Source organism: Protopterus annectens, chromosome 5.part0 (genome assembly GCF_019279795.1).
Source record: "Protopterus annectens isolate FY-2018-M chromosome 5.part0, PAN1.0, whole genome shotgun sequence".
In the NCBI taxonomy this organism is placed as follows: Eukaryota; Metazoa; Chordata; order Ceratodontiformes; family Protopteridae; genus Protopterus; species Protopterus annectens.
Window position 1 is genome coordinate 322,966,919 of NC_056735.1, and position 22,649 is coordinate 322,989,567.

At 38.2% G+C, this 22,649-nt stretch overlaps 1 protein-coding gene across 1 annotated transcript in view; it reads left to right on the forward strand.

Moving 5' to 3' along the window:
• Positions 1-22,649, forward strand: part of POLA1 (DNA polymerase alpha 1, catalytic subunit) — a 3,104,727-nt gene that overhangs the window by 409,133 nt on the left and 2,672,945 nt on the right. Inside the window, exon 11 of the mRNA XM_044072304.1 lies at positions 20,435-20,547. Coding sequence (XP_043928239.1) covers positions 20,435-20,547 — 113 coding nt within the window. The remainder of the gene's footprint in view (positions 1-20,434; positions 20,548-22,649) is intronic.

Here is a 22,649-nt window from a genome sequence, read left to right on the forward strand (position 1 = left end):
TCCTCCTTGGGGCCTTAATTTGGTACTAACCTCTTTAATTATGGCCCCCTTTGAACCTGCAGTGTCCTGCTCAATTAAATTCCTATCTTGGAAAACACTCTTTCTGGTGGCTATTACATCAGCCAGATGTATCTCTGAACTTCAGGCACTATGTGTTCGTCCTCCATACTTGGTTTTTCATAAGGATAGGGTTGCTCTGAGGACTAATCCATCTTTCCTTCCGAAAGTCTGCTCAGTAAATAATTTGAACCAATCTATAGACCTTCCTGTGTTTTTCCCTAACCACACCAACAAGGCAGAATACAAATTACACCAATTGGATGTTCATAGACAATTGCGTTTTTACTTGCATAGGACCAAGGATGCAAGGAAGTCGGACCAACTATTCCTTTCCTATGCTCTAGGCAAACAATGTCTCCCAGTTTCCAAAGTGAACTTATCCAGGTGGTTGTCTCACATTATTACCTTCATTTATCAATTGAGAAACAAAGACTTGCCTATCAAACCGAAAGGTCATTCTACTAGGGCTTTGGCCACCTCTGTAGCATTCCAATCTAGGTTGCCCATGTATTCTATTTGTGCAGCTGCCACGTGGGCAAATCCTCATACTTTTATTTCTCATTACAAACTAGATATGGTCTCCAGGAGCAGAGATGACTTTGGTTTCACTGTTCTGAAGAGTCTGTTCCAATGTGCCGCCCAGGATTGTAGGTGCTAGGGACGCTGTCCCACCCAGCAAGAACGAAGGCGAGATAGACAACTTAACATAAAGAAGTTATGTACCTATCATAACGTTCCATGTTAGTTGTCTTCATCTCACCTTCTTCTTGCGTCCTACCCTCCGTCCCCCTGTCCTATTGAATCGAGAGGAGTTTTGGTTTCACTGGCTGAGTATTCTCTGGTTTGTTTCCTCTACTGACTTAGAGAGTATGATAGGTATGCTCAACCTGTTCTTGGGCAGGTTGTTTCTCTGGTTGAGTCTGGGGTTAGCTATTACAAACGAGATCTGGGTAGCTAGCGCTAGGCATCATGGGATAAGGTGTAGCCTTGAGCCAGTAAACCGTTCTCGAGCTATAGAAGATGGCCGAATGCTCCGATCCCAACCAGCAAGAAGGCAAGATGAAGACAACTAACATGGAACGTTATGGTAGGTACATAACTTCTTTTTTCCTTTCATACTTCTGTTATTCTGATTGCGTGCATTTGTGCATTTTCACATCAGCAGAACTGCTGACAGAACAATAGAAAAGTCTAAAAACAGACATTGTGACTTCCCACAGAAGGCCAAAAAAGATACAAAGAGGAAATAAAATCTATGTGCATGACTAGCACTCTGTATAACAACTGTAGTTATTCAGTTATGTGAGAGAGGGACAGAGAGAGGTATTTTGTAGAAGTCCTCATTCATATCTGTAATGACGGAAAACTTTGTAAATATATGCTACAGTCTGACAGAGTACGTATCGTTTGTTATAAAAATAAGTTATCTGTAACTGTACTTGTAGCTAAAAAATATATTTGTCAGTGTGCAATTTGAAAGGCTTGGTGCTTTAAACAGACTACAGATGGAGTCATGCAAAGCTCTGTCTCTCTGATTCAGCTGTAAACAGCACAGCAAGACTGTATGTCTTTAGAAGACTTTGGATCCAGAACAGCAGAGAAGCAGCTACACACACAAAATGAATGTTTCAATGGTGACCATAACAAACGTTCCTAGCCTGTATCCAAAAACAGGGGGAGTGAGTGGGTAATGCCTTGTATAAGGTCACTCCTGTAAAAGCACAGTAACTAACGTTTATGTGAAATACTTCAGATTTCTACAGTTTTCCACAGTTTGCAGCAATAATACAGTTTATTAGATGTCTAAATCCAGAGTGAGACTGCAGTGCAGGAAGGTGAGCAGTGCCATACGTTCTCCAAAAAAAAGTTACAATACAAAGTTGTAAGACTGAAACTGCCAGTTTTGCTGTACCAACTTCACAAGTGACTACAGAGACTTTTCAGCCATCTACAGTAAAGCAGCTTGGCCATCTGCCTCTCTATTGACTGGTTAAGAAAAATTTTCTGTGTTACATACAGTATGAATTCCATAGAGATAATAATACTAACAGAATGAAATGTATATACAGCGCATTAGCAAATGTAAAACCTTGTTAGGGCAAGTTAATAGTAAAGCATTATGCAAATGGATTGCAAGTTAATAGTAAGGCATTATGCAAATGAATTACAATGTTTGACTGGTATCTGAAACAAAATCATGTGCGGTATAAAAAATGTTTGTGTGTACAATGTCATAAAAATACTGCGCATGCCACTATTCAAAGGTTAAACTGTACAGACAAAATTTTAATGGTAAAGAACCAAAAAAGTTAATATGCTGACATTATATTCAAATGTTAGACAGTTGTGTTTTGTCACCAGATATAAAAGGTTTATTTCAGAGTTGCAACAGCAGTCAAATCAGTAACTGATAGAACCTCTAGTACATTTCGTTACAAAAGAATGTAATAAACTTCTAAAAGACGGACACAATGAGTTCAGGAAACTTAGACAAGTTATACATACATCTTTTCAAAGGTGCATAGGAGTTTTAGATTCAGCAGAACAGGCTCCTGAGACATATCAGGCAGCCTATGAGGAAACTTTTGAACAGCAGTTGCAGGATAAAGAAAGTAAATTAGTTAAACTGACAGAGACTGACTTCCTGCATATATAACAGCTGAGCTTAAAAAGAACAGGAAACGACAGCTGATTTGTACAAAAGAAATATATTTTATAATGTTTGTTTTGAAAATGGTTAAGCTTACATGCTAAGAACTGATGTATGGGCAAATCATTCTTAAATGTTTTACTTTCATTCAGTTAAATCAAGACATTTATCAGTAGTACAGTAAAATAGACCATATAACTGCTATTCTAATAGCATAGCCAAAAGGTACACAACAGTTTGAGTGTATAAAAAGCAAATGAAAATAGTTAATAACAGTAAAGATTTAAAGTCATGACTGACATGCATGTATTTTCTTTTCATCTAGAGTACATTTATTTACACTGCACAAAAGCAAATGGCAGACAACAGCAAATATAAATAATGTAAATATAAACATGTTAGTTAAGCTAATATCAATTTTTTTTACAATTTTTTTTTAATTGTATAGTAACACCACACCAAACAGTTAAAATTCTGAATTTTAAAAAGAAATAAAATCACAGATGGTATTAGTCAAACAGTTTTTGTAAAATTAATGGCAGGCAGATAAATAAAAAAATACTGAAATCCATGTAAGCTAATTGTAAAGTAATGTCTATGTATGTAGTATAAATGCATAGTTATGCAAGAGCTCAGACCTTCCTAGACTAGATGAATAGTTGCAGGAAGTGTTGGAAAGATAAGATAAACAAGACTGATTGCCAGACAAGTAGCTTGATTTTTTTCTAAAGCATTATTGTTATTAAAACATTGTTAAAATGTTTACATGCAACCCAATTTGGTAATTGTAATAAAACATCACAATTGTGCAACCATGCCCTTAATAATCAGTTTGCAAGTAAATGTTAAAATAAAAAAAAAACACATTAGTTGCATCAAGTGCAGCCAGCAGATGGGCTACAGTATACATACAGTTCAAGTCTATTGTGCAGGAGGGTATAAATACCTACTAGTGGTAATAAACTGCAAAAGCTTTATAAAAAATGATCAAATCAGACAAAGATCTATAGTATAATAACCTAATAAAACAAATGTATAACCAAAGTGTTGGTCTGACATACATTTTAAAGCAGATAAACAGTACTGCAGTATACTACAAAGGGAGGGGCACTCTCTCAGTTTTACACTGACTGTGTGAGCAGTATTGCAAAGGGTCTGAAATAGAGCTACAGGAAGAAATAATATTTCATTCCTTCTTGACAATACTCTTAAGGGGGAAGGGAAAAACGGGTATTAGTGCATAAGAAGCACTGGTAAACAGATTAAATCTGAAAGTCCAAGATATTTAATGCTAGTTATTATTGTATTGTTTAGTATTAAATTGTATTTGCAACATGTTAAAGTGCAAAGCTATATAAGAGATGGGTTTAAAATTGCTTTATTACAGCTATACAAGAGAGAGTAAAGATAAGTAAAAAAATTGAATAGGAATGGTCACTATTTTTAATATGTTTTTGGCAAAACAATGTTGGTATAAAAAGCATGAATGTTTCTAATTGCTGAGTATGTAGTTTAAAATAACAGGACATATGCCTTTGGTGCCAATTCCACTAGATATTTCTAAAGACGCATAAACATTTTCCAAGATTTTGCTTAATATTAATGCTAGTAAATTTGTAAGATTAGACTAAATGTACTTTACAGTCTTTGTATGTACAAATACAGAAGAATTCAATACAAATGAAATTAATGTCTAGCAATGAATATGTGTGAAAAACCATGTTTAAAAAAAAATGGGTCCAGGATACCTACTAGATTGAAATGCATAAGTAGCAAACAGTCTGTGTAAATGCATACTGTACAGGATACATTGTAATACGTTCAAAAGTAATTTGTCAAGTTGTAATGTCACTGGTTTTAAGTTGGAGTCTTATTACTGGTTTTTGGACCATAATTTTATCAGTAAAATAGTATTGGTTACCCCAGTTAGAGGAAAATTGTATTAAAATATTGTACTCATACAGCTAATGGACTAATATGTACATAGCATTCTTTAGTGTATAAATCATGTTTTTTAAACCTGAAGTATTAAATATATTGAAATAATTACATTCAAATATCTAAGCCCAGTTCAGTACTTTATGTTCACTTCACTGTCATCCAAGATGTTAATGGGCAGTTCAGAGACATGACCACAATGTTATGGTTAAAATTACATTAAAACAGTATATTTTTAGCAGTGTATAAGCGCTTGCAGTAGCACATAGTTCTTGTCTCTTATAGTTAATTCAACGGTTGCAAAGAGTTAATGGAGCAGTTCTAAGTCGTAAATTAAATTCTGTGATTGCAAAAGAATAAATTAATCAAGTTAAAAAATAAAATTAAAGCAGACACGGCCCAAAATTGATGAAATATTTTTACAGAATGGTCTGCAAAAGAAAAAGTTGTTAAATACATTCAGTTTTGTTAGTAATACTTGATATAATTGCATTAACTATGTAAAATTGCATTTTGACTTATCAAAAGAAGACTAAAGGTTTTGTTTGTGTTTTCTATATAATGTAATCAAAAAGTACATATCAGTATAAAGGGTTTTGAGTATGTTTAAAAAAAGAGGGAATTGTTAGAGATTATGAATATAAGGCTGAAATTAATTCTGTTGTAAATATGCTGGAGCATAGAGCATAGAATAAAAAGTTTGCTTGAAAATATATATATATATATATATATATATATATATATATATATATATATATATACACACACACACACACATACATACATACATATATATATATATATATATATATATATATATATATATATATATATATATATATATATATATATATAGATATATATAATTTAGCAATGTAAAATGGGCATTCATACTATATATGTATAACAGGCAGGCTTCTCTTCACAGCATCAGAAAAAGCCTAACAAAGCAATATTGGGAAGCAAGTATTACATGATTTTCTCATGTTTGCAGAACAAATATCTATTAACAGACATCCTTTTTTATAAACTCAGCAATACGTGATGTTTTTTCAATAGGAACAGAACAAATGTTTACTTTCATACTTCTGTTATTCTGATTGCATGCAGTTGTGCATTTTTCACATCAGCAGAACTGCTGACAGGACAATAGAAAAGTCTAAAAACAGACCATTATGTGACTTCCCACAGAAGCCAAAAATTGATACCAAGAGGAAATAACAAAATCTATGTGCGTGACTAGCACTCTATACAACAACTGTAGTTATTCAGTTATGTGAGAGAGACGCAGGTATTTTGTAGAAGTCATCATTCATATCTGTAATGAAAGAAAACTTTGTAAATATATGCTACAATCTGACAGAGTAAGTGTCGTTTGTTATAAAAATAAGTTATCTGTAACTGTGCTTATAGCTGCAAAATATATTTCTTTATCAGTGTGCAATTTGAAAGGCTTGGTGCTTTAAACAGACTACAGATGGAGCCATGCAAAGCTCTGTGTCTCTGATTCAGCAGTAAACAGCACAGCAAGTTTTGTGTCTTAAGAAGACTTTGGATCCAGCACAGCATTAGCAGAGCACAAATTAAAATAAATTTTTCACTATTACTTTTCGTTTTACTCACCACAGCAAAACTATTCCAGGCAGGGTCAAGGCCCACTGTACCAGGACCTTGACTTAATCTATGACTTTTTGGCAAGGGTTGAGTTCTAGAAGTATTTTAGAAGCAGCAACTTGGTCCTTGTACATTTGCACAGCAATATAAGCTTGATTCTTTCTCTTGGTCTAGATCCGGTTTTGCAAAGATCATTCTTAAAGGGTTCTTGTACTCTTCCCCTTCCACTTCCCAAATGTAGTAAACTAGGGTAGTCTGCCCACATAGCTAAGGTTACTACAGCAGTTATCAATATGATAGTATAGTTGTATAGGTAAACTTATTAACAGTAGATGTTTGATCACTACTGTAGAAGCCGCTCCCTCTCCACATCCCCCTTATTTTTTTTGGTATGTTTATCCCGGGGGGGGGGGGGGTTCTCCCTCCCCAACATTGTACTTTCATGGTTCTGCCTCCTTCTTTCTGTTTGCAGGAAAATTCTGAAGGTTGTTGCCCAAACTTGCCTTTTAGTCAACTGCACTTGAGGTGCTTGACAGTTCGGGCATGTGGAAGGTGCCCTGAAATTTTGGAAACTGGCTTGCTGTTGATCCTTGAGAGGATTTAACCCCATAAAACTAAGGTTTCCGCAGCAGTGATCATTTAAACATCCACTGTTATGGTAAGATTAAATAACTGTACACTATCTTTTTTTAGTGTTTTTTTTTTTTTTTTTTTTTTTTTTAAGTTTTTGACAAATTTTCCTGTCAAAACTTTTTTGGCTGAGCCTTTGCTGCTTTCACGGCTTTGCAGCCCCTTTCTTAGAGGGGGAAAGCTCTTTTAATATATATACATATATATATATATATATATATATATATATATATATATATATTTTTTTTTTTTAGGGATTTATTATTTTCTGTTTTGATGGTTAGTGTACTGCCTGGTTAGTAAATTGGGCAGCTGTTTCAGAACGAGTCTGCTGAGAGAGAAGATTCCTGTCCGTAACTGTGAAGTCTGTAGATGGGCCTATGCCTTTGACATTGATCCTGTGGGTACAGTCATGCAGTTGGACAACAGCAAGTCCTGACAGACTTATTCAATCTTTGGTCTGTCTAGATGCCTTCCCACAGGCGTCTGATTCCAGTACCTCTATACTGATTGTTGAAGTTGAGTTTAGCACCCCTTGGCGGTATGCAAGGATATTTCCCTCATTCTAAAATTGAGGTTGTTGGCATTCACTCTTGTATGGGGATCTCAATAGCAGACACTCCCAGATCTAGGCCCAAAGTGCTCTAGCAGTGGACATCTGCTTCCCAGGCTCCTTTTTATGACATATTTCTGTGATTCAGAGGTGGATGAACTGGCCTGTGAGGACCACATCTTCCCCTCCCATGAATCTGACTACCAACCAGAAGATTTCTTTGGTCTGCGGAGGACCTTTAGGGAATCCTTTTCATCTTTGGCTGTCTTCAGAACTTTGGGTTCTTTGAACTTACAGAAGTCTGACCTCCTAGCACACTTCAAATATTTCTTGGGTCACACAGCGCATTTAATTAGTCAGGGCTTCCTACTTCTCAAGGAGGTGACCTTTCTGCCCCCCTCCCCCCAAAACAGAAAGCAGTCTCAGGACAACTATGAGATCCAGAGTATTCTACAGAGCCATGGAGTTTGTGTTATCCATTTTCTTTGTGTTGTCCCTGCAAGACTTCATACACAAAGGTTACAGTGGTGCTTAAAGAACCTTGGGAGCAACACTTGCTTCCCTTGAGAAGAAGATGCCATGCCTGCTGTGAGTTTGAATAAAATGAGTATATCATGGGTGAGGACAAACACAGGGATGCCTTTTTAATCATCCTCTGCACAATCAGAACCTTAGTACAGATGCGTTGATCAGGGCTTTACTGGTACATATCTACCTTAAAGGTGCAGAGTCTTGAATCCACAAACAGAAGAACAGGATATATGTTGGTATCAAAGAAACAATTTGTATGACCCTATCTGTTGAAGCTTTCATCAATCTGTAAGACCTGGGAAATGAACTAAACCACAGATGATCCTACAGCCATGTAATATCAGAGGAAGGCACTTTTACTACCTCTGCATACTAGGCATACGAGACTGGGCTTGGACTTTGGCAATCACAGATAATTCTCTGGGTATTGTATTTTTTCTTGGACCTCCACCGGATGGTGGACACCCTCAGCACAACAGTTGAGTGAAGTCTTGATAGAGTTGCCTAGAGAAGGCTAATAGGAAGTTGGTGGTACAGGAATTAGAGCCTTTCAGCTTTTTGAGTATTCTTTCAGCAAGACTGATGCTGCACAGTTTATTCACTCTAAGCATCTTTCAGCAATAGTGGCATTTGCCCTAATGCGTGGAGTATGTGCAATCATAATGTATAGGGAATAGGGGGGGGGGTGCAGAGAACCCCCAGGATAAAAAAAAATCTTAGGAAAAGGTTCATAAAAAAGTGGATTTCACTGAGTTAACTTTTTTGCTTCAGCACTAACAGATTCTTAACCAGGTCGGATTGATTCCATGAAAGTAGACCATTACACAGATAACTATCAACTTGTGGAGCTTTGCACAGTATTTCTTTGTAGAAAGATATGAGTGGTAGAAGTCCTGTTCTTCTGGATAGTCCTCTTCCATTATGCTGACTTAACAGCTTTTGTGTTCCCCATGGTGTTGCAGGAAAATGATCCTGTTGGTTCCCTCTATAACCTACAGAAGGCTGTGTTTTCCCTGCAAGTGTAACTGAGGAAGGAACCTCTGTACCCTTTGTTTCCAGTAATAGACAGATAATGCAGCAGCAGCAGCTAAGCTCTGTGATGCACCTAAACTTGCAGAGTCTTAGGCTTACAGCATGGATATGATGACTCCTCATTTCTGTCACACTCCTGTTTTCTGAAGATGCTCTAAATGTTATGAAGAAGAAAGTAAACCTAGTCCAAGAAGGCTGCTTTCTCAAAGTGGAGTAGATTTTCTGTTGCAGCAAGAACTACTAGATCCTGCGTCTGTATGGCTGCCTCAATACAATCTCTGAGGTCTTTTTAGGGTACGTGCTTCTGTGATCACTGCATACATACTTTATTCTCTTGTGGCAAGCCACATGTTAAGACTGTTCTTAAATCAGGTTAACATCTCCATCCTCAGAGGAGGTATATTCCATGTACTTGAGACCTTAAGTTTGACCTGGGAAAACTGACTTTGAATCCGTTTGAGCCAGCAGCTTCCTCACCCTCTCATTCTTGATAATAGCTACAAGTCCTTCTTCCAAGTCTGGGAGAATTTCAAAGTTGAAAGGCTTGGTGTCTAAGGAGCCTTTCAGAATGTTACTCAGAAAGAAGGAGAGTCTGAGAACCATTTGCCCTTTTTGTAATTCATATTAAATCTTTGTTGCAGACATGGGTACACAAACAATAATAGAAAAGAAGGCAAACCATAGCAAACATTTTTTTCATTTTCATGCATTATACACGTTTTCTTTTTAGCAATCACTTATTTGAGCCGCTTATAAATTACTCAGTTCCCCGTTTCCCATAAACCTCACTCCTGTTTCTGCTTGTGCTGTTCCCAAAAGTGTTATTTCCAGGTAGCTCGCACCTTTCATTTTGCTGAAGATCCTACCTCCAGTTCTTTATTTATTTATTTTTTTTCTCTCTCTCTCCTCCTCTAAAATGTGCAGTACTTTACATTTGGTTGAGATTTTCATTTCCTTTTTCTGGTAATTGCTGTTTTGGCAGTCAACAGCTTAAACTTACTAAGACCTTACCATGTCTGGACTATTCAGATCCTAAATCTCCACACAAACATAATCCTTTCCTTAGTTGCACCTATTTGCTTCCCTAAAAGTTCTGACAAAATACTATGCAATGAATTTTTTTAAAATCTGGCAACTCATTAATTTCCCAACACCCACTTTCCATTTTATGTCTGTGTCAGTATTTGCCATCTACCTGAGGTAAAATTCAAGTCTGCTTGAGGGATATAAAATACATAGAGAATCACTTTCAAGCAAAAATCTCTTGTTTTTTTGTTTATTGCCTTTCCATTCTCTCTTCCCAAATTCATAACCTCCACTGATCAATGTAGTTAAGCAGTATTTTATATGGCCTACTTAGCTCTTTAATAGCAGCTTTTTTTCTAGACTCTGTTAAAAACTCTACCAGAGCTGGTCTTTTACTTGTCATAGCCCTCAGCCAGTCGGGTACAAATTTTAACAGACTCTGGGACAAAGCAAGAAAAAATCAGGGACAATCAAGGATACTTTTAAAATATTAGTGCTATTAACTTGAGACATTCACAGAATCAGAACATATGAATTAATGTACATTTTGTGAAGTAAAATTAATCTACAACTTTAATTATTATTTATCAAGTGTAATTCACCAATTTTCCTCTAAAAGTCACCAGCTTTAGGAGGGATTAAGAGGGACAGAGCTAAAATTTGAGTCAAAATCAGGGACGGCTGAGAGGTATGCTTGACATTCTCCATCCCTTTCTTTTTGTCTATACCCTGTTGGTAATCCCTGATAGGGAAAGCAGTGTTTAATCTGCATTCCAAACATCTCCTGGGCCTCATCCCAGTCTCACCTTTCCCTCTCTAGTCATTTGCTCCGAATACCTTGTTTTCTTTGCTGATTTTTCTAGAGTGAATTCCAGCCCCCTTTGCTTATTTTCTATATTTGTACTTGTTTGTCCTATTGGTAAAATTTCTCTTCTCCATTCCCATGTTTGCTTAGTTCTTAGAATACTTAGTACTACCTTTAGAATTTAATAATCAGTATGGTAGTAGTAGTGTTTCGTCTTAAAACTGCATCCAAAATCCTACTCTCTTCTTAAACTCCCCCATTATACATAATCATTGCTTTCTACTTTGACTTGTAGTCTTCTGCTTGTTAAGTATATGAGCCTTAACTTTTGTAGCTCTAGGGTACGTCTTCAAATTGTGTATTCCTATCAGTTCCTCCCATTTAACTCTTCCCCTCACAAATAAATTCATTCAACCATTACAGTCCACAACTTCTCCTCTGGTTCATAGAAATAACGATGTGCATAAAACTAAAGGGACTGGAAACATTTTTACTGCTTGTATCTTAATGTCCATTTCCATAATCGCATCTTTCAGCTCCTCAGTTTTTGTATTGTCTTTTGTTCTTTTCCAGCATGTCATTAGCTGACATAATAGAATCTGTTTTTATCCATACACTTAATGCTTTGTGTATAGAGTATTGCTCAAGCAATCCGCATGTTAGGTACATTGCTTATTGCTATAGACTTTGTTTTATTCTTATTTTAAATCCTGAAAAGTCGTACAACTGTCTCAGAATGTTCTACAACATTGAAATATTATTTTCTGGATATGTCAAGTAGAAAATATCATCTGCAAGTAAACGTAACTTTTCTTGATTACTATACTAGTTATGTCCCTGAAGTTGAGTCTATTGTTTTTTATATTTATTTTATGCTTCTGGCTTTAGATATAAATCAAGTAGAGGAAGGGGCACACCCCACCATAATTTCTCTTTAGAAACACAGCTATTTAGAGAGGAGCCCTCCCGCCTTCGTTCTTGTCTCCTATTTATTCTTCTAATTAACCCTATTTAATCGGAGAACTTAAGTACTACCATTGCTGTAATTATAAAATTCCAGCTGAGACTATCAAATGCCTTCTCTGCATCAAGATACATCAGCAATACTGGGGTTTTCTTGCACCTTGTTTTCCTTTGGAGTATCATTGTTCTGTTCATGTCAAATGTTTGCTACCCCCTCTCCCCTCCCCCCAGAAAACCACATTGATCATTTATATCTGTTTTTGTAACACCTTTGCCATTCTTTTAGTTAGTATAAACATAAATGCTTTATAATCATGGTTTAAAATTGAAATGAATTTACATGAAGCTGGGTCTTGAAGGTCCTTTACCCTCTTTGGGTAATGAAGCCACCACTACTTTCTTCCAAGGAGCTAGTAACCCCTCCACTTTCTTTTTAAATTTTGTTAAATGTAGCCTTCCAGATCTGCTTATCTAATGTCCCTTTCAACTTCCAAACTTTTGCAGGAATGCTGTCTCTTCCTGGAGGTTTCCATATTGATTGATTATACATAACTATTTTATCTCATCTTCTCTTCTCTTAGCTGTTAATTGCTGTGGCTCATCCTTAGCATAGTTACAGGTTTGATAAATATTTCCATTTATACCTTTCCTTGTTTCCACACTGTGCTTTATACAGATTTTCATAAAATGCTTGACATATTTGAGTTCCTCTATATTGCTTCTGTTTAGTTTTCTTTTTATATGCTTCCCAGGTTTGACAACCGTTTCTACTTGCTGTTGCTTAAGTCATATTAAAAATTTTTATACTCTAAAGCTATCAGAACTAGTTGAAACAACAACCTTTCCAATCTTGTGCATATTATCCTAATAATCTATTATTTTAACTTTTAACAGTTTGCTGTCGCTTCTGTTCTGCAATATTCCCCTTACTCTGCAGTATTTGAAAATTTGTCATCCCCTCTAAATAAATTCCATTACTTTCCATATATCTTTCTGTCTCATTTTTGCAATGTTTTTAAAATTCATTGTCATATAATCACACAAGAATTTATCAAATAACTCTCAAATCATTTCCACTGCACATTCCTTAAATTCCTCAGTCTGAAGTTGTCTTCATTTTATCTTTGACCAATGAGTTCAGTTCCGAGCATTGGAAGAGTCTCGACCGTTTCCACAGTTCGCACAGGCCAAACATTCTCGAGCTTCAACTCTGCCCATAATGCATCTCTCTTAGTTGCCTTAGATCTCGTTTGCCGTTTTCCTGGACCGACACAGACACATTTGCCTTCGCTCTCGAGCGAAGTCAGTTTATTTACTGTTCTTTACTTATTTTTCTACTAAGTCTAGTCTAGCTTACTTGTTTTTACGCCTACCATTTTACTTGTGTAAATCATTACCATTGTTGGTATTTTCTCTCCCTTTCCATACACTGTTTACTTTTCTACCATTGTTGGTAGAGTTCTTCCCCTTCTGTACACTTTGGTGTACTCTCCTCCTCTTTCTCTATAGCCTATAAAAAAAATTACCTTGTTTTTAGTTCGCCTTTGAATCATTATGAGTAGCTGTAACTGCTACAAACCTTTGTCACGAGTGTATGTGGTGAGAGTGTTTTTTTCTTAGTTTGACTGACAAACCTAAGGGCCCCTCTGGCTTTAAGAAATGTCAACAGTGTGGCCACAAAATTCCTTCTTCAGACACACACTTTGTGTGTCTACTGTTTCGGACCACATCACCTGCAGGAAGATTGCAGTAATTGTCAAGGCTTCAGTCACTGAGCCTTAAGAGAGAAAAAATAAGCTGATATTAAAAGGTTTAATTTCTACTGCCTTCAATGTATCTAAACCTTTGACGCTGAAGGCTTCAGCTCAGATTCAAACTGATGGCTCAGTTCCACAGATCTAGACACCGAGCAATGTTTTCGTGCCGACTGGTTAGATGCCTAGTATTTCTACTTAGACACATAGGTGGCAGAATTCCCCATCTATCGATCACTTTGTTGGGGAATTACCAGAGGTCTTTTTACATAGACCCAAGTCTCCTGTGTCTTCTATCCATTCCATCAAAAGCCTCATAGAGATTGACGTGGAGAGACTGGTGCAGGTGAGTGGAATTTCATGTGCTCCCTTGGCTCCGACCCCTTTAGCTGCTGAACATTCTTTCACCCTGTTGACTACTCCTTCTCTGAGGGCCATGGAGATTTCAGCTTAGAGTTGTCCGGCATCAGCTACATTGGTTCAAACAGTTGCTGTTACTTTTGCACTGATTCAAGCTCTGAGTTTTGTGGCTCTGTCGGATCTGGAGACCTCCCAGGACTGTAGTTGCCTTGACAGCCCCGAGGGGCAAGAGTTTACTCCTTTCTCTTCCTGAGGCATCCTTGCAACTGGATGCTTTGGCTACATTTAGTTCTGCACCCACTTCTGTCTCAGGGTTGTCTTATCGGAGTGGGGAGTGACCATGGTTCCAAGGCAGTCTCTCTGTTCCAGGCTCCCTTCTCTCTTTGGTTGAGTTAACTTTCAAAGCCATGGAGAGGGCCTTGACTGCCTTAGCCACTCAGTTGACCTGTTCTTCCTCGAAGCATGTTCCTTGCTCTAGTCCAGTTCTCCAGCCAGTTCCTCCACTGGGACAGCGAGTGCTAAAACCCTAGAACGCTCATATTCAGATTCCGTCTTCTTCAGATGACCATCCCCTTGAGGAGGTGCTTCTGACGAAAAAGTGCAAGAGGAAGCACTTAGATTCCCCACAGGAATCCATCAGTATCTTCCATGATGGATTCCCCACAGGAATCTGTCATGGAAGATACTGATTTTGATGATGAGGAAGGGTCTCCCAGATCACCTCCTGATGTCTGCTTTGGAGACGTATTGGAAATTTTGAAACAGAGAGTTGATTGGAAGTCCCAAAACCCTACCCTTGAAGAATCTATATACCTGCAAGCTTTTCGCACACCTGTCTACCTCTTGGGTGACTTTGCCCCTTGATGAACTTATCCAGTTGATTGTTCAGCAGGTGTGGAAGGCAACCACTTCTTTTGAGTCTATTACCAGGACACCAGATAAAATTTTATCCCCTCTAGAAGATGAGCAATTTTGAGCAAAGGGTCTAGCAGTAGATGCCATGGTCGTAGCGGCGGCCACAAAACAGGAACTAGTTGAGGAAAGTTCCTCTATCCGCCCAACAAAGTCTTGGACGATGGATAGGTTTGGCAAGTGGATTTATGTTTCATCAACCTTTGCATTATGGTGTTTGAGTTTTTTGGCACGTTTCACCAGGCTTCAAAGAAATCTGATTGAGGAACTCTTGGACATCCTGGCAGGAGCTGTTTCTGATGAGGTACAAGAAAAGTTGCCTCTCAGCTACCATGAAGTCTGTGTCTAATTCATCCATGAGGCTCATTGCACATGCAGCCGAAGGGGCTACCAGAGCAGTGGGTTCAAGCCTAACCATAAGGAGACCTGCTTGGATGTGACTGTTTGATTTTGCAGAGCCATTTAAGTCTTCATTCTTCAATCCACCCATTGATGGATCATCCTTATTTGGCCCAAAAGTTAGCAAAACATTATCCAGGTGTGAGAAAGATGGAAAAGACCCTTTCTGCTGTGGGCATACATTTTTCTTTTCCTCAGAGACCTTTTTCCAGGAATCAGAGAGTGGGTGGAAAAATGTGGTTCAAATAAATCCAGAGGGCATTTTCAAAACACACGTGGTAAAAGTTCCCAGAGGGGCAGAGGGAAAATCTTTAATGGAAGATGCTACCCTCACAGTCCACAAAACCAGGGATTCAGAGATTTCTTTTCCGGGAAACTCTCCTGAATGGAGGCTCGGTTGCCTTCCTCTGGAGGCAGTCTGGGGATGCTTATCCCTGCACCTAAACGCCTGGCTAGAAATTGCATCAGATACCAGTGTGTGGAGGGTTATATCTAGAGGCTATGTCATACCCTTTTCTCTTTCCCCCCCCTTTTACCAGAAGACTCCCCGATGTTCAGGCGGTACCTCTGCTTCAGACTGGGAGCCGGTCACTATCTGTTAGAGTTCTGCCCTTTGGTCTCACCACAGCCCCCAGGTTGTTCACCAAATGCATGGCAGTAGTAGCTGCTAACTTGAGACTGCAAGGATTCTGGGTGTTTCCATATCTAGATGACTGTCTTCTTACTGCTTCAACCAGGCATTTGTTGCTTATAGCAAGAGATTACGTCCTACAGACTTGTTCCAATCTAGGAATTATAGTGAGTTACGAAAACTCTGTGGACTCCAACTCAAAGCTTAGTGTTCATAGGAACAAAACTAATTACAAGAACATTCATAGCCTCCCTTCCACCAGTGAGATTAGAAAAAATCAGGGAACAAGTTTGAAAGATTACAGCACAATAAGAAAGTACAGGCCCATCTAGTTTTATAAGCCCTGGATTATGTGGCAGCGACAGTAACTCCAGTTCCCTTAGTAAGATTTCATATGTGAATACTTGAATGGCTGTTTGCAGCTCAGTGGTCTATACTTCACCAGCCTATGTTGGATCAGATTTTAATTATCAGTCTTAGCAGAAAAGATCTAGCTTGGTAGATGCACTTGGAGGACATTCTTCTAGGTCACCCCCTTGTCCCACAACAGTCCAAGGCCATAATAAACACAGCCACCTCCTAGATGGGGTGAGGAGGGGCATTATCTCAGCAGGACTGTCCAGGGTACTTGCTATTCCATTGAGGCCACTTTGCATATTAACATCCTAGAAATGAGAGCAGCGCTTTTAGCGTTGTAAGCCTTTCAAACTGTTCTCTCTCTAGGGACTATTGTGATCCAAACATACATGTCTGTAGTTTGGTAGATCAACAAACAAAGGGGAACCAAATCTTACCCTTTATGTCAAGAACCACTCAGTGTGTCAAGGGGCGATTTCTTCCAACTGATTTTCTGATTGCATTGCATATTCCTGGGAGATCCAATGTGGCGGTAGACAGACTGAGCAGGTCTATTCTTCTACTACATAAGTGGTCCCTCAGTCCAAGAGTGGCGGAAATGATTTTCCATCAGTGAGGCCAACCTTGCTGCGACCTCTCTGCTTCACCCTCTGATCAACACAGAAATGAAGTATCTGCATCTTTAAAATATGGGATTCCTATGATTGGTTAATTGTGTAACAGGTAATGATGTAATTCTATTTAAATGTGGATGTTGTATGTTCTCACTTTTGGTCTGAAGAAGCTATTTTATACAGCGAAAGTGCTCACCAGTTTTACTATTAAATAAGTTAATTTTTACATGGTGGTGGTTTTACTCGGTCATGTTTGTGTGTGCGTGTGCTTTTTTATCATTTATCTTGGATTTATTTCACACCACACAGTTACTTCTGTGGGCCTTCTTTGCTTGTTTTGCTGTTTTCTGTTTGACTAGGCCTTTTGGAGCAGGGCCGAAGGTTACACTGAGAATTTGGAGCTTGACTGTAACCCACAGAGATGGGTAAGGAGTTCAACTAATGAAAGGTTGGCGAAGTTCCTAAAAATGTTACTGGGAGATATACAGGTGGGAGTTACCAACAGTGATGGTGCTGCAGGTGAGTGGAAGCTGTTTTATGAGAAGCTGAGACATTTGGAGAATGATTTGTTCATTTTAAGACGTGTACAGCTACAAAGACTGAATTTTGAAGCATGCCTAGAATTGAAAGTTATTCCTAGGGAGTTGCTGGTGCTGATTATGCCTACTTACGGCACCCAATATCCAGATTTACTAGCACAGTGGCAACAAATTAATCTTATGAGTTTTAATTATCTGAGACTGCTTAAGTACTTTGAACCCAGAGATTGTGAACTTAGTACTTCTATTGAGAAGCAACAATTACAACTATATGAACTGCTGCCAGCAGATGATGTTGATCTAGCACTTAGTGAAATTATTGATAATGTCAGCACTTATGAACACAAGTTAATGTGTAATAACAGAAAGGGAATGGCCAGAAATTTAGGCGACTTCAGAAACAATAATGTATTCTCATGGCCACGTACCTCTGGTACAGGACAAAACCCACCACCTGCTGATGAACAGTACCAACAATCCATTGAATCCCATATAAATAATGCCAGTGGTGAGAGTGGTGATGTACACAGTCCAGCAGCACATAATTCAACAACCAGCAGCACCTCCATCTATGCTACACCCTCCAATAACGTGGATGGAACTTTGGGCACTAGAAGTGGTTTTGTGGCCACTGGCTCTAAGACAACAGAGAATTTGCAAATGCCTGTTGTCAGGCAGAAAACCAATATGACTTTGACGGAGCCATTTTTTTTCTTTACCCGTACAGATAAAGACCATGGATAAGAGAACCAGAGGTTGGTCCAAGAGCAGAGCTCAAGGGAAATGAAAACATCACAACGAAGGATTGGAAAACATATCCATAAAGAAAATGTGGACAGTACTGAGTGGCCGTTAGCATGGAATATTTCTAACATTATACTTTCTGATATTGAATGTTCTACACTTAATAGAGGATTGACTTTTATTCTGGCCCATAGAGCCGATCACGCAGATACTGCTATTGACTTGTGACTTTTTGCCAGAAAACTTATGTTGAAACTGATGTGCAAAAGTGAAAGCAGTGACTCTAATACTGTGACTTTTAAACATCTCAGCACTTTTATACCCACAAACCTCCCAGTTTTAGATGTTTTTGAAGTTATGTGAACAAGGTTTTTCAGATTTATTTCTTCATAATAATAGAAGGTATGGTTTTAATAATTTAACTTTTGCAGAGCATCAGGCACTGAACCAATTGATGAGTGATGATTCAATAGCTATTAGACCAGCAGATAAAGGTGGTCTAATTTGTTATGAACTCTGATTATAATTTTAAAATGATGACACACATGTTGAGTGATGCTAGCACATATATTAACATTTCTCAGACTGATGTTGAAGGTACGATAACCAGTTTTAGGACTTCATTGTACAATACCTGGATTGAGGGGACAATAACTGAAGATTTGTATAAGTATTTTGTCATAGAAACACCACTGATTCCATATTTCCAAGGATTACCTAAGATTCATAAGAATCCATTGATTCCCCCTTTTAGGGCCATTGTTGCGGGAGCAGGGTGGCTCACCGAGCCATTCTCTGTTTATGTTGAAAAGTTGCTACATCCCGTATTTGATGGATATGACTATGTACTGAGGGACACAGAGCATTTTTTGAATGATCTATGTATGTTTAGCAAGAGTGGTCTATATGTTGAATCTGAATGACTAGTTAAGGCTTCTTATCTTTTCCATCCATGTTTGATTTTTAAAATAAGTAAAGCACTGAAGGAGTATGTACACACCAGAGGACAGCTGATTTATTTTTTTCTTTGTATTACTAGAAGTCATCACTAGTAGCAAAGCTGAAAATGTAACTGCTTTTTGCTGAACAGCTTCAAGAATCTTTCTAGACAGATTATTTATTTTTTTTGATTTTCTGTTGCCTTTTCCAGATGTTTTCTGACATCCAGGCAGTGTAATTACTACCCAGTAATTTTTACCTCCCTTTTCAAGTTTTACTGGCATTCCACTCCAGAATTTTAATTTTCACACAGCATTCTAATGGATCTATTGATCACTGTGCAGCCATTTTCAAAACTGAGAACTAGCCCTTCTTTCATTCCAAAAGTACTACAGTTTTCCTGAACTATACCATGCAACAACCTTTTTTTCCCAAAGCTAAAAACAAAAGGAGGGAACATTTCATGTGTGGTAAAGTGCAGGGCAGTTGCTTGCAGTTTTTGTCCCACAGAAATGGGGCAGACCAGTCACCAAGCAAATGGTTTTAAAGTGGTCGTATTTTAAGTTATGAAAAAACATGGAGAAGACACTTATAGCTGTTTGTTAAAAAAAATATTGTACGAAAGCAGCTGTCACATCAGCAGTCTTTTTTAATAATGGCTCCACTCAAGCCATTTGCAGGACCACTACATGGTCATCCTTTTTGAACTTTTCTAAATGTTCTAAGGTTGACAGCAGGTGCAGATGCACATCATTTCTGAAGGGCTGTTTAAGCTTATGACCCCAGATTATAAAAGGGTTAGGAGACTAGCACTAGTTGACACTGCCTCTGCATACACTGTGTTGGTAATGCTCACAGATGTACTAAATACTGACTCCAGTAACCAACCATATGAAGAACATAGAGCAGTTGTTTATAATGCATTCATCTTGACACATTTTCACTGGTAAAAAAATAAATAAATAACTGAGGATGGTATGGGCAGCTTCCCCTTTCATCTGGGCACATGCATGCTTCTGTACATCAAGAAGGAGCCAGCTAGTGTTGGGATTTCCATATGCTTTTGGGGCAGAAAGAGGTCAACCTGCTGCCAATTCCCATATTAAAGTACTTCTGTTACTATGTACTCACCAAGCTCTGCTTTCTTATACTTTATAAGCAGATGCCCTTTGAACTGTCTTTGGTGTGGAGAACTAGGATTCAGGGAATGTGCTGGGCTGTTCAAATATTACTTAATTGTGACACATTTGACCGTTCTTGTTCTCTTCAGTCTCATCACAAGACTGTTTAGGGAGTGTGTGGGTGGGTGTGAACACTTGGCAGAATGCAGCAGTTTCTACTTACAAAGTTATCCATAATTCAATGGACTTTTTTCTGTTCTAGGTGTTGTGTACCTTTTTGGAAAAGTCTGGATCGAGTCTGCAGGTTCATTTGTTAGCTGCTGTGTCACTGTCAAGAGCATTGATCGAGTTATATATATTTTACCTCGAGAAATGGTAACTATTTTGTTATGCTCAGAAATGTTGTTTGTAGCTGTAATTAATGTTGCCAATGGATTTCTTCCCTTTTTAATAGATATTTTTGTTGCTGTTCTGCTTCTGTTGTAAGCAGATTAGGATTTTTTGTACTTTTAATTCATTTTTAGTGTATTACAGATCTCTGAATAGCAAAGGCATTCAGACAGCAGTGGGGGGTATATTACGAGTTTAAGGATGAGCTGAAATCGTAATTGGGAGACCTTGGGATGATTTTACTTTTTTCAGCTATGTGATGTTTTAACCTTTTTTTGAGATTTGCTAAAAGCATACCGTTACGTAGACTGATTTGTTAAAGAACAGGGGTCTTGGTGATTAGCTAATTCAAGTCGCCATCTGAAAGAGTCACAAGATCCTCGTGAGCTGTATTGTGACAATTTGGGCAATATACCAGAACCTTGTCACATAAAATCACTGGTTGCACTTGCACATCAGTACATGATGGTGTCTGACACGTGCAGGGATTCGGGGTACCTCTCAGAGAAGTTCTGTTCAGATGTATATTTGTGGATTCTGCTTGTGACCACCTTTTCTCCCCTCTAAGAGGACATTCAGATGTGCAGTCATGCTTTTCCTTTGCCATGTGACATTAAGCCCTGTGATATAGCAGTTGCGTACACTTCTTGTGCTTTTATGCACCTTTCCTGCTGTTTTATGTCTAGTATGCCACAATTTAATTGGTTGGATGCCATGCCTCATGTTGCCACAAGAAGTAAGACATTGAGCATTGATCCCTTTTCTTCTCTTGGATAGAGAGCAGGCTGTCATTTCAGTGCTCGCTAACTATTTTAGTAGTCTAGGCATGCGATTGTTATTTGGTCCTTAGTCACTTCACTTCTGTGGTACATAATTCATTCAAATATAAATATACATGTACTCTGCCTTAATGTTAGTGTTGATTAACAAGAACTTCCTTTCCTAGCTTTTTTTTTTTTTTAATGTAAAACTGAAAATGAATAGCCAGAGTGTGGCAGACTAATCTGAGTTTTTTTTTCAAGTACTGTAAAACTGAAGTATGTATTGTATGACTGAGATCATACATGTACTGTAGAGTACATGTTAGTGTAATGTTAAAAGCATGTTACAGGTGAACATGCAGTGGAATTCTATAAATGTGCAAAGTGCAAATCAAGACCTGCAGTTGTAATTCAGGGGTGCACTGGCAGAGTCAATATCGTATATTAAACTCAATACGAACGAGGTAAAACTCACTTGACCATAACTGGTAGACTGACTGGAGACTGTACTGTGGTAAATGGGAATACTTGGGACAAGGAGATGTTTCCTCTACTGTTTTAATGGGACATAGGTGTCTGAATACATAACAGTTTAAGTGAGCTTCAGGGTACTCTTGTACTGGTACAGCATTTATCCCTAGATACTGCTTTTAGTCATTACATTGGTTTGATGGCAGAAATCAGTCAGCTTGTTTAGTCTTTCCTTTAAATGTATTAACTTTCTGCTTTCCTTTCATCTTTACTTCCCTCTTACCCTTTCTGAATTTGTTCCATACCCTCTTGAATGCCTCTGTGGATTCTGTCTGTGACCATTTCTAACAGATTTTTCCATGAGACCACAGCCCTTTCTGTGAAAAATTACTTTCGGAGACCCAGGAAATAGTTCCTATGGTCTACTGGATGTGCCCCATCCTCCCTCTTCAAGATGACCTCTTCACATCTCCCTGGCATGATCTCTTCCTCACAATATTGTGTGTTTCCTCTCTTTTCTTATCCTTTATGAGAAAGGCTGTAGGTTATCTAGCCTTTGGGCATATCCTTACTTCTTCATTCCTTTTTGAATAGGTATACATTTGTGAGTGCCCATACAAGCATCAAGGCTATCCTTAAAGTGGATTTCAGAACTGCATACAGTGCTCAAGCATGTGGTCTGACAGAGGCTTTGAAGAGCAGAAGCATTACCCATTTGCTTATGGAATTTGTTTCCTTAGGGATGCACCCTATCATTCTGTGTGCTTCTGCCACTGCCCTCTCCTTATACTCTCGATGGGCCAGTCCAGGTGTGATGCAACCCCATATTTTTTTCCTGTTCTCTTACCATCATTA